At 63.0% G+C, this 12,440-nt stretch overlaps 1 protein-coding gene across 4 annotated transcripts in view; it reads right to left on the bottom strand.

Annotated features, from left to right (window-relative positions):
• Positions 1–647: 647 nt before the first annotated feature.
• Positions 648–12,440, bottom strand: part of NFIC (nuclear factor I C) — a 40,039-nt gene continuing 28,246 nt past the window's right edge. For 2 of the 4 annotated variants that reach the window (XM_039696843.1, XM_039696842.1), the window contains 9 exons: positions 11,691–11,762; positions 11,142–11,216; positions 10,883–11,006; positions 10,264–10,388; positions 8,487–8,615; positions 8,188–8,372; positions 6,685–6,844; positions 5,049–5,134; positions 648–2,865 (listed from right to left, as the gene is read on the bottom strand). In XM_039696843.1, coding sequence (XP_039552777.1) covers positions 2,848–2,865; positions 5,049–5,134; positions 6,685–6,844; positions 8,188–8,372; positions 8,487–8,615; positions 10,264–10,388; positions 10,883–11,006; positions 11,142–11,216; positions 11,691–11,762 — 974 coding nt within the window. In that variant the 3' untranslated portion in view covers positions 648–2,847. The remainder of the gene's footprint in view (positions 2,866–5,048; positions 5,135–6,684; positions 6,845–8,187; positions 8,373–8,486; positions 8,616–10,263; positions 10,389–10,882; positions 11,007–11,141; positions 11,217–11,690; positions 11,763–12,440) is intronic. The other 2 variants (XM_039696844.1, XM_039696845.1) reach the window with 2 other exon arrangements.

The raw sequence follows: 12,440 nt of genomic DNA on the forward strand, positions 1-12,440 counted from the left end.
GGGTCCCCGGGGGGAGCCTTGGGATCGGCCCTGCGGGCTGGAGCCCCGCTCGCCCCGCACGGAGCCCGGCACTCCCGGCCGGCCCCGCCGCGTCCCCCCGGCTCCTGCGCGGCCCCCGGCCCGGGGGGCCCTGCCGCCTCCCGCCCCGCTGCCTTTGGTTGCTGGAAGCGGAAAGAACAAATCAAAACCCCCCAAAAAGGGAAGGAAAACAAAGAAAAGAGAGGCAAAGCAAAGGGTGGCCGCCCCCCCGGCCGGCCCCCCCCGCAGCTATTGCATATTCCGGTGTGTTGGCGCAGAGGATGCATCGGTATTACCAACTGGAAGACGTTTCTGAGGGGGAAAATCGGTTAAAAAAGAAGAAGAATAGAGAGAAAAAGGGACTTTTCCGGCCGAGAAGAAGCCATGCAGGAGGCGAGGGGGGGGCAGCGGCCCCCGGCCCCCCCGGCCCCCCGGGAGCCCCGGGCATGCAGCGACTCCCTCGCACTGATATCGGGTCCAGTAATACTTAGGCTTCGAAGGCAAGGCACATCATGTGGTATAAAATTTCGTGCAAATTAGGAAAACATGGATTTTTTTTTTCTTGTGTGTTTTTTTTTACGGATTTTTTTTCTCTTTTATACAGATTTTTTTGTTGGTTTTTTTTCCTCTTTTTTTTTTTTTTCTCTTTGCTGAAGGGGAAGGTAGAGCCGGTTAATAAGAGTCTGCCATGCACAGCATCAGCCAGCCGCGGCTGGGTTGAGCCAGGTCACCAGATCCTGTTAAAGCACCATGCAGTTTATTTGTCTTTTTTTTTTTTTGTCTTTTTTTGTCTTTTTGTCTTTTTTTATGTGTTTCTTTTCTCAGATCTTTAAAAAAAAAACAGGTTTCCCTCTCCGCCAAGCGCTTTTTTTGTTGTTTTTTCTTTTCTTTTTTTTTTCTTTTTTTCGGTGGGTTTTCTCCTTTTCTTGTCCTTTTTTATTATTTTTCTGTCTCCCGGGATTTCCTGCGTCAGCCCTTTCCCCGGTGTCTCGCTGTGCCGTCCCGGGGGGTGGGAAGGGGGGGGATGCGATGCCGGTGGTCCTCGGGGCGGCTCTGGGTGGGGGCCAGGCGGGTGGCGACGGTGACATCCCACGGTGGCTTCTCTCCATCACCACCCCTCGGGTGTCCCCTGGGCCGAAGATCCTTTGGGGACCAGTCTCCTCATCTCGCTGGCGACCTTCGAGGCACCTTCGTCCTCTTCCTCCTCCTCGCCTCGGCCGTGGCGGGGGCTCCTCTGCTCTAAGGCACTGCCACGTCCCCGCGTCCCCTTCCCGGCCCCGCTGTCCCCGCACGGGACGGGGACTGCCAAGCGCTTCGTCCCGCGCTGCCCGGCCGGGGGCTCCTCCGGGGGCCGGGGCCCCTCCCCGCCGCAGTTCAGGCACTTGACGCGGGGCCGGGGGCTCCGGGGGGCTCCGGGGGACTCTGGGGACTCCGAGGGGCTCCAGGGGGCTGGCTCTGCCGTCGCTCGGGCTTCTTTGCTCCATCCTTTTGTATCCAAAAAAAAAAACAACCCAAAAAAAACCAAAAAAAAACCAAACCCAAAAAAACAAAACCACCAAACCCAAAAACCCCAAACCAGATGTCCCGGCAAGCCGGTGCCGGGGACTCCACCTCCTCCTCCTCTTCCTCCTTTTTTTGTGATTTTGTTTTCTTTTCTCTTCTTATTTTTCCTTTTTTTTTTGTTTTTTTTTTTGATGATTCCCTCTTAAAAGTGCATTTCCTACAAAATGTGCAACACGAGCGCACCCTGCCTCCCACCTGGTACCTGTCCACAGGAATGCATAGCTCAAACACACGGACGCACGCCCCCCTCGCCCGCAGCCCCGCGGACCCCCGGCCGCGAGGACATGCCGGGTGACACGGGGACACGGCTGGGGACACACGGGGCCCGGGCCGGTGCAGGCTCGGGGGAGGAAAGCGACCAGAGAGATGGAGACCGGTGCCTCGGCGCGACGGTGGCCACCGGGCTGCGACAGTCCCCGTGCCGTGTCCCCGACGCAATCGGGGTGCCACCGCCGCTGCGCCGCTCGGGGCCGAGGTGGGAGCGTCCCGGCACCGTGTCCGCGCGGGACCCGCGCTGCCACCGCCTCTGGCCGTGCCCGTGCACCCTCTGTGGTCACAAGCCCCCTCCTCCTGTGCCACCCGCTCGAAGCGCTGTGCCAGCGCACGGCCGTCACCGTGTCACTGCGGCACGGTGCCACCGGCCCCGGCGCGCTCGCACAGCGCGGGGCTGCGGCAGCGGGAGGGCTTCCCCACCCAGCCCCGGGAACCCCCGTCAGTCTGGGGCCGGGGGGGGCGGCGGGGAGGTTTTGATCTTTTTTACTCACATAGAGGCAAGAACGAGAGTCAAAGCCGTTTGCATATTCGGCGAGCGGCGGGCGGGGCTGGCGCCGCGGCCCCGCGGCCGCTCCGGGAGGCATCGCTGGCACCGCTTGGGTCAGGTCTCAGCGCGGCGCCGGCCGACGGGGTAAATAATAGTGTTTTTTCTTTCTTTTTTTTTTTTCTTTTTTTCTTTTTTTCCTGTTTTCTGGCGCATCGCCGGGGTGGGGGGAAAGGTCCTCCTGGGATGGGTTGTTGGTTTGTTTGTTTTTCGTTTGTGGGGTTTTTTTCTTTTTTTCCATTTTAAAACAGTTTGACCCTTTTCCTTCTTCCTTTCCCTTGCTCTTTCCTTCGGGTGTGGGTTTTGCTTGTCGTCGTCGTCGTCGTCGTCATGAGGCCGCGCTCTCCGTCGTCACCGCAAGGCTGGGCCTGGTGCTCGGGGACGGGGATGTTCCTCTGGGGGTGCCTAAAGCAGAGGAGAAGGGAGGCGAAGGGGCGGCACGGCGGCGGTTATCCCAGGTACCAGGACTGCCGGGAGAGAGGAGAGAGGCCGGCGTTAGTGCTCTGCCCCCGGAGCTGCCCCGTCCTCCCGCCGGTCCCCGGAGCCCGACACAGCTGTCCCCGCGCTGTCCCTGCGCTGTCCCCGCGCTGTCCCCGCGCTGTCCCTGCGCTGTCCCCGCGCTGTCCCCGCGCTGTCCCCGCTCGGCGCAGGGGGCTGCTGTCCCCACTCCTGCGCTGAGTTTGCCCGTCCTCCGCACCACGGCCACCCGCGCTCCCCTGGGGCCGGTCCCTCTGCACCCTCACGGCAAAGGACGGCTGTCCCCCGTGCCGCCTGGGGACAGGTAGGGGGGGCACGGCCGGGGACCCCGCGAGGTGGCCCCCTGCCACCCTCCCATTGTTTCCCCCCAGCCCCAAGTTCAAGTTCATTCCCGATTACCTCATGTCTGGTTTCCGTTGGAAACGAGACAGCTCGGGGCCGCTGCTTCCCTTAACCCTTCCAGGCCCCGCCACACATGACCAGAGCGTGGCAGGTCTCAGCTGCCCCTTCTGGGACACCGCCTACTTCCCCCGTGCCTCAGTTTCCCCAGGCAGAGCATCCTCGAGCCCTGGAGAGCCTCCCTGAGCATGGCTAGGGACACCCATTCACAGGGACCCTGGGAGTCCTGGGACTGCAAGTGGCTCTGACCCCTATCTCTGGACAGGGACTCTGGCCCCCTGCTCCTCCAGGGTTCTCCTGGTGCTGCCCAGGTCTCCTCTTTAGGGAGCCAAGGCCCTTGGGGTGCTGCCCACCCCATGTGCAGGATGGGGAAACTGAGGCAGGGTGGGGGTTGTGATCAGAGCCGGGTCCCCCGTGTTTTTCCTCTGGAACGGCACAGCACCCTCGGGTGTCCCAGCTCATGGTTCCCAAATCTCACAGCCTGGCATAGCACAGCACCCCCAGGTACCCTGTGTCACTGCTCACGGCCCCCAAGGCCACACCCCAGCACAGCACAGCACCTTGAGGACTCCCCTCAGCCAGGGCAGCACCCCAGGGTGCCCCAACATGGCACCATCCACACCCCATCCCTCTGTCCTGTCACCTGTGCCACCTGCCAGGCAGGACTGCAGCTGAGGCCAGACCACTCATGCCACGAGTGAGGCCAGAAGCTGCCACCCCTGTCCTGGCACCGTGGTACTGCCTGTAGCACCAGCGCCAGCTCCAGAATCCAGGACTAATGGAAAGCCCCTGGAAAGGCACACACGATGTCCCACTGCAGCTGGAGTGGCCATGGGCACAGCCGAGCAAGAGCAGTGCCCGTGCCCACACAGAGAGGGACCCACGGCCCTGGAGCTGCTCCTTTGGGGATGTTCTGGGCACCCAGGCAGGGTGGTGCCAGGTGGTGCCAGGCAGGACACAGCCAGAGCACGGCAGTGACCTCTCTCTATGATGGAGGACTCGTGGTGGCCCTGAGCCACCACAGTGCCCAAAGCCCTGGCACCAGGTGCCCGTAGTGAGGATGTCACGGCAGCAATGCCCATGGGCCACGGCGGTGATGCCAAGGCAGTGATGCTTACAGCAGCAAAGCTGGCAGTGGCAGTGCCAGAGCCGCAGTGCCATAGTGGTGATGCCCATGGTGGCACTGCACATGGAAATAACCCCACAGTGGTGATGTACACAGCAGTGGTGCCCCAAGTGGCACTGCCCACAGCAGCAACACCCACGGCAGTGATGCCATGGCGGGGACGTCCACAACAGCAATGTCTGCAGTGGCCACGCCAGTGGTGGCAATGCCCACAGCGGTGATGCCACTGCTGTGGTGATACTCCCTGTGGCCTCAGACATGGTGGCAAGGCCACAGCAGCGATGGCCACAGAGGTTACATCCACAGCAGCAATGTCCCACAGCAGTGATGCCACAGTGGCGATACCCACGGTAGTGCCCCCAGCAGCAATGCCCACAGGAGCAATAAACATGGCAGCAATGCCACGGCGGTGGCAAGGCCCACGGCAGTGATGCCATGGTGGCAATGCCCTCAGCAGCGATGCCACGGCAGTGATGCCACGGCAGGGGCACCATGGCGGGGAGCCCACATCAGCAATGTCACATCAGCGACAGCCACAATGGCAATGCCAGCACCGGCCATGCCCACGGTAATGCCCACGGTGATGCCATGGCGAGGGTGCCCGGGGCGAGGGCAGGAGGGTCCCCCCAGCAGCATCCCCGCTCTCACCTGTGCCTGATAGATACTCCCAGGATCCCTTGGTCCTAATCCCACGAAGGAACGGTTCGCAGGGGGCGTGCCTGGTGCAGAGTAGGCTGGGGAACAAATGAGAGCTCATTAACGGGGCTGCGGGTGGCACTGCCATTGTCCCCCCAGGGGCCAGGCCCGGCCCTCTCCCTGGCACTGCTGGGACGGAGCTCCCTGGCACCCGGTGCTGGCAACCAGGAGACATCCCTGGCTGTGACCTGATGGCAGGTGAATGAGCCCAGGGGTGCTGCACCCAGGGGTGCTGTGCTCAGACGGTACCACCCCTGCTTCAGGGCGATGACTGAGGCTGGAGGGGCGAGGTGCCCCGGGGTGCAGGCGCAGATGGTGCCCCTGGCAGTGCCCGCACTGTGGCTCCCGGAGCTGAGCTGCCAAGGCAAGAACAATGGCAGCCACCAGTTCCACTTGGCCACGTCACCCTGCTGCCACCTCCATCCCTCAGCTGGGGATCCAGCAGTGGAACTTCCAGCCCTGCTGAGCTTCTGCGTTCAGCCCTGCTGGAAGCAGAGTGCTGCCAAGGGGAATAGGGGATTTGGAGCCAGTTGCACCCCTCGGGGACAGCCAGTGTCCTCCTAACACATCCTGCCCTGAGCCTGCAGGAACTTGTACTCTTCTGTCCCTCCCCAAGGCTGTGACCCCTTATCAGCCAGGCTATCCCATGCTGTCCGCCCCAGACTGTCCAGGCTTTGGCTTCTCCATGCCATGGGATCTCCACGCCTGCTGACCAGCTACTGGCAATCAGCCACGGCCCATTACCCAGGGACAATGGCTCGATCAGGCAGGGCTTGGCTCTGTGGAGGCATGGCAGACGCTTGCAGTACCAGGATGGGAACAGGAACAGGAACAACCCCCTCGCAGAGTGTGGCGATGGCACAGTATCCCACCACTGCAGCACACACCCCCGTGCCAGTCTGGGGCGACACCAGCTCCCCTCTGGCTATTGAGTCCAGCACCCAAAACCCTCCTGGCCAAGGCACTTATGGCCCCTGAGGTGGAGGGAGGGCAAAGAATTCATCAGCCACTGTGCTAACAAACTTCCAGGGCTCTGGGAGACCCGCACACAGTCCCTGCTCTGGTGTCACCTCACACCCCCAACAAGACCAGAATCCCCGGCGCCAGCATGAGCATGACAGCCTACACAACACACCAGGCACACTGTCCTTAGTCCCAGTGCCACCCGCGTGCCAGCTGCTCCCCATTCCCGGCAGCACGGCCACCACCATGGTGGGATAAACAGACACGGAGAGGCCATGGCCTCCCCCACAGCACTGCCCACAGCGAGGGTCTGGGCAGGACTTTGCTTTGGAGAGCCCTGCCATGGCTCCACTCACGCTCAGAGGGACAAGGGGCCCGAGCTGGTCCCCAGGACCAGCACACCTCGGTTCAGCGGCCGCAGCGGCCACCTGCCCAAACCCTGTCCGCTCCGACCTGCCTGAGACCCAGCAAACTCATGGCGTGCCAGCTGCCGCCCTCTCCCCGGCTGCGGGGAGGCCACCTCCGCCAACATCCCCCCAGCACCGGGACAGGGGGACACCCTGGGGGGCTGTGAGAGGAGGGGCCAGCCGGGCCGGGGAGCAGGGTGGGCGCGGCGGGTGCTTACTGGGTGATGTCGGCGAGGTCGTCCCTCCCTCGGAAGTTGTCGTGGTGGATTTGGTGTCAGGAGAGACGGCCAAGCGGGGCATGCCGGGGGGAGGTGGCGGCGCCAGCATCTGCGTGGGCAGGTAGTGGCTGGGCACTTTCACTTGACCACTTCCATTTAACTGGGGACAACACAGACAAAAAACAAACAGCACAAGCCATTAGGATGCACGCGCACACCAGCACGGCTGGGGAGCCCCGGGGACACCCTCGGCATAGGCACGGGGTGTCCCTCACTGCAGACATGAGTTTGGTGGGTCTCAGAGCAGCCCTGAACGGTCGGCGCTGGCAGCAGGCAGGAGATGACGGCGGGACAGGAGGGCTTGGGGGGCTCTGGAGGCCATGCTCCGTGGGGGCCATGACCCAGAGTGGCGCACACTGCAGCTGGGACCCCTCTCTACAGTGACAGGAGGGTCTCTGAAGCACTCCCTGGAGGGGTAGGGACACCCAGAGCCTCCAAAGGCTCCTGCACCAGTGCTCCATGCCCAGTCTGGCCATGGGCTGCTCCTGATCTGGCATTCATCAGCCCAGCACTGAGCCATGGCACAGGGGAACAGTGGCCATGCTCCTCACCGTGGCATCAGCCCCTGATGGTGATGGGAAACAGGCAAGTGGTGGGCAGAGGTCAAATGTGCTCCCCAAAAGCTCTGCATCTGGGGAGCACAGGACAGTATGAGAGCCGGAACACCCGCAGGCTCTGGCTTTGGATATGAAGGGTGCCCTTCATGGCGTGTGTAAGGTGCTGGTGATGTGGGGTGTGTTGTGTGTTGGGGGTCTGGGTGTATGGGGTGATGGTTTGGCTGCTGCACGCACTGGGTGCTGCATGTGCATGGTGCTGGTTACGGAGATTGGTGATGGGGGCATGGGGTGTGGGGTGATGACCGTGTGGAGTGTGTGGGGTCCCACATCTGTGGGATGCACTGGGTGCATGGGGATACAGGGCACTGTGGCAAGGGAAGGCCCACAGCAGCACAGTGTGGCTCTGTGCTGGGACACTGGGGACACGGGTACAGCTCCAGAGGAGCTGACGGATCACCCGTGGGCTCTGCAGGTGGATGGGGCACGTCAAGCCCATCACTCTCCTGGACACGCTGGCAGACAGTGACTCCAGGAGATGGTCACACACCCTTGGCAGACACCTTGCTCCCCCAACACCCCAACACCAGCTGACGGCTCAGCCCCAGCACCCCAACACCGGCAGTGCCCCGTGCTGGGACGGGGCACAGCACCTCCATCGCCGCAGACACGAGGTGCCAACACGGAGCAGGCGCAGCAGCGCTCCCGAACCAACGCACGGCACGGCTGCAGCTCAGCCCCAGAGGACATCCCGCCGGTGCCACCGACGACCCCGATCCCCCCCGTGCGGCGGCAGAGGTGACAGCGGCGGCGCCGGTCCAGGGGACTCTCCTCGGGCAGCCCGGCTGGCAGCAGCCCCCGGTGCCCACGGCCAAGGCTGCGTCCTTACCGGTCCGGGCTGCTGGTTGGACGGGTCGCAGGCCAGCGAGACGAGATCTTTGAGCGGGTCCTGCGGGTTGAGATGAGGCGGGTACCGGATGGCCGTGTGCGGGAAGTAGGTGGAGGCCGTCTGGGGAAGGATGGAAGTGGTGGGGAAATGCAGCGCAGACGATGGGTGCGGGCTTCGGGCGATACCTGCGGGTGACAGCAAAAGGGGACACACACCTGTGTCACTAGCTAGTGGCTGCCGCAGCCCCCTGACCCCTCAGCGCTCGCTCTGTGCCTCGGTTTCCCTGGCAGGACACTCACCACTGTGCACAGCGATGACGGGACGGTGGTGCTGCGTGAAGCTGCTCAGCCGGGGCGAGGAGTCCTGGGGTGATGGGCTGTTGAAGGGGGACTTGTCCATCTCTGTCTTCTTCACAGTGGGGGAGATGCCTGGGGAAAGCAGGGTGCAACGTCAGGACCTGCCATGGGACCCCAAATCCCATGGCTACTGCCATCTCAGTGCAGTGTTGGGGGAGCTCATTCTGGGGGCAGGGGCACCCTGGGGTCAGGGTGGGCATGGGGAGGGTGGTGCTGTGAGCATGTGTGTGTGCTGGCAGGAGGATGGGCACCTTTGGGGGCACACTGTGTGCACGAATGTGTGTGCATGTGTGTATGTACCAGCACAGCACCGTACCTGTGTGTGTACTGTGCATGTACACTCCTACAGGTGTGTGTATGCAGGTGCACACAGTTCTGTGCCTGTGTGTCTGACCCTGGTGGCAGAGTGGTGCCCTCACAGATGCCACTGTGGCTCTGCAGCCCCTACATGGCACCCATCTCCCCTGGTACATGGGGCTGGGGGCTATAGGAGCTCCTGGGGACGCAGAGAGATGCCAGCATGGGGGTGACCACCCCAGAGACTCCTGGCAGCAGTAGTGGCTGCCCAGGTCCCTGAGGCCACCCCAGGGCATGGGGCTGAGCAGGGGGGCTGGCAGGCACATTAATCCCCTGCCGCCGTGGCTTTAGCTCTGGCCATTTGGCCCGGGCCTGGTAATGGGTTTAGCCCTTTCTCAGTCGGGCGTTAGGAGGATTTCCCAGAACATCCTGTACAGGATTGCCAAGCCCCCCTCCCCCCGCCAAGGCTGCTGAGCCCCCCCGCCAGCCACCCTCACCCCTGCCCGGGTCAGGCCACTGGCAGGGGACAGATGCCCTGGCACAGCTCCCTCCTGCCTCCATGCACCATTTTGGGGAGGGGGCTGCACCTTCCCCAAGACCCCCCCTGCACCAGCCCCACGGGGCAGGAGGGGGTACAGTCCCTGCACACACGGGACACACTTTGGGGGCTGGATCTGCATCCCCCAAACCTCCTTCCAACAGGATTGGTGCCTCCAGCCCCCCAGCCGGGCACCCCAGGCTCTGGCAGGGCTAGGGGGCTGGTGTGGAGCCCACCCTGCTGCTGGGGGAGGCAGGAGAAGAGACAAGGGAGGAGGAAGAGGAGCAGCTTCTTTGCCTGCACCTCGGGGTGTGGGAGCTGCTGTGCCAGCCCTGCAGCATCGCTTTAATTAGCCCAGCCCCCCCTTTCTTAATGAACAGCTAATTGGGGCTTGTCTAGACAGGAAAGGGAAAAAAACCACCAAGCCAGAAAGCTGTCCACAGTGATGTGGGGCTGGGGGAGCTGACTTGGAGCTGGGAGAGGCTGGCGTGGGGCTGCCAGACCAGGCATGGGGCTGGAGGCTGGGTTGGCCCTACAGAGAGAACCCGTGTTGAGGTGGTGGTCCCTGTAGCAACACCACAGTCCCCACAGAGCCCTGCCCAAAGTGGGAGGCCACAGACACACCTGGGCACCTATGGAAAGCCTGTGCCTACATCAGGGGGGTTTGACAGCAACCCCACAGACCCCATGGAAAAGCAGCAGGAATGTTCTGGGGGACTTGAGGGTGGCACCACAGCCCCCATGGCCAGCGTGTCCTGACCTTAAGGCCCACAGGGACAGTGGGGCATGGACAGTGCCCAGATGGCCACATGGGGTGGTCGTGGTTTGCAGAATTCTGGGAGCAGGACGGGGGCCCCAGGGCACTGGTGAGGAGGTGGCACCTACCCCCTTCCATGTCTTCTGTCCAGTTGCGGCTGCTGCTGGTGGGGGAGTTGGAGGAGGTGTAGTACTCGCCCCCAGGGCTGGTGTCAATGTCATCCTCCATGGACCCCGACTTGTGCCGTTTGCTCCTGGGGACAGGAAAGGGTCACAGAATCATGGGATGGTTTGGGTTGGAAAGGACCTTAAAGCTCATCCCATTCCACCCCTGCCATGCACCTCCCACTGTCCCAGGCTGCTCCAAGCCGTGGCCAGTCTGGTCTGGGACACTGCCAGGATCCAGGGGCAGCCACAGCTGCTCTGGGCACCCTGGGCCAGGGCCTGCCCACCCTCCCAGGGAAGTGAACCCACCTAGCCCTGCCCTCTGGCAGTGGGAAGCCATTCCCCCTTGTCCTGGCACTCCGTCTCTTGTCCAAGCTTCCTCCCCAGCTCTCTTGGAGCCCCTTTAAGCATTAAAGAGGCTCTGAGCTCTCCCTGGAGTTCTCCAGGCTGAACAGCCCCAGCTCTCCCAGCTTGTCAGGGGTCAGTGCCAGCCCGTGGCAGGACCTGGCTGCCCCTTGCCTTCCCCACGGCCGTGCTCGGGCTGGCCCCAGCACCACCCTGGCACAGCTCCAGTGGCACCTACCCGCTGGAGGAGGTGCTGGGCAGTGTCCTCCTCATGCCGGTGCTGGAGGGGTTCAGGTCATAGGCCAGGTGGCCCTGCAGCTCCCCCAGGGAGAAGTTTGGCCCTGTGCCCGTCACCACCGGTGCTGCAGGGAGAGAGGGGGGTCACTGGGGCTCGGTGGGGAGGGGAGTCCCAACCCACTGTGGGGTGGGGGGGCTGTTGGGACACTGCTGTGCCCAGGCAGCTGAGGGTTGGGCTGTGGCATCACAGTCACACTCACTTCGGGACACCTGGATGAGCTCGGTGACACTGAACACCCCCGAGGTGACGAAGCTTTCCTGGAAGTCTGTCGAATCTGTGTGGGAGACAGGAGGGTGTGCTGAGGGGGCAACAGGACCACCCCTCCCATCCTGCACTGCCTGTGGCGATGCTTGAGAGCACCCCAAACCCCATCTGTCCCCCTCCTTAGCCTCCACTCCACTGCCTGCTCCAGCAAGACACCACCCCAATTGATTCTCTCTGCTGAAGATGCCCTGGACCTGCTCAGTGCCTCAGTTTTCCTGTGGCTGAGAGTGCTGGCAGGGCTTGAGGCTTCACCCTCACCATGGGACCTCCATGGCAGCTGCTGCTCCCAAGGGCTGTGGTCTACGTGAGACTCTGCTGGCTGTAGGACAAGGCTAAGGCTGTGCCCAGCTCATTGCAGGGGCCAGGCAGTGGCTGGCAGCATGCCTTTATGTCATGGGTCCCCCCTCCTCTGCCATGACAGGGACCCTGGGGACAGTCTGGGGTGTCCCTTGTCCTTTGCCCAAGCCCTGCCCTCTGCACTCACCCAGCGTGATGGGTTTGCTGTCCTCCTGGTCCGAGCCAATGCCTGTCCGGGGGCTGCTGCTCTGCTCTGCATCTGCAAGAGGCAAAGCCCAGGGTGAGCCCCTGTGCCAGTGGCAGCCTCTGTGCCAGTGTGAGCCAGGGTTGCCACCAGCTGACTGCCCCCGCATTGCCCTGTGGGGGGAAACTGAGGCATAGGCTGCCCAGCAGCTCTCACCACACAGCAGGGCCACCACCAAGCTGGCATGTCCCCAGCCACTGAGGAACAGTCACCAACCAGCCCTGCCAGCGACAGGAGCAGGGACAGCGCCACACGCAGGACCCTGGCACTGCTCCCCGCAGGAGGGGAGCCCCAGGGCAGGGCTGGGTGATGGCCACCTGGCCCTGCTCCTGCCTCCTCTCCTCTCTCCAGCCACAGCCGTGACCCAGTGCTGCCCCACCAGGCAGTGTCACCACAGCATGGCACAACCTGTGGCACCCTGTCCCACCTCTGCTCAGCTCCTGCAGGGCAGCAGGGCTTGGGACAGCACCTGCTCTGACTCCTGGAGCCCTGTCCAGCCCTGCTCCCTCTTGGCTAAAAATATCCTGGCTCAGACGCTGAGCTCAGCAGCCCTGGCACAGCCTGGCACAGCCCTGATCCTGCAGTCAGGAGCATCCTTCATCACCTGGCTGCTCCCAAAGCCCCTCCATAACTTCTGCCATGTATTTCTCCCCCATACTCCTTCATCCTCCTGTTTCTCCATACTCCTCCTCC

This window comes from Passer montanus, unplaced genomic scaffold (assembly GCF_014805655.1).
Source record: "Passer montanus isolate IOZ18808 unplaced genomic scaffold, ASM1480565v1 scaffold114, whole genome shotgun sequence".
NCBI classification, from domain to species: domain Eukaryota; kingdom Metazoa; phylum Chordata; class Aves; order Passeriformes; family Passeridae; genus Passer; species Passer montanus.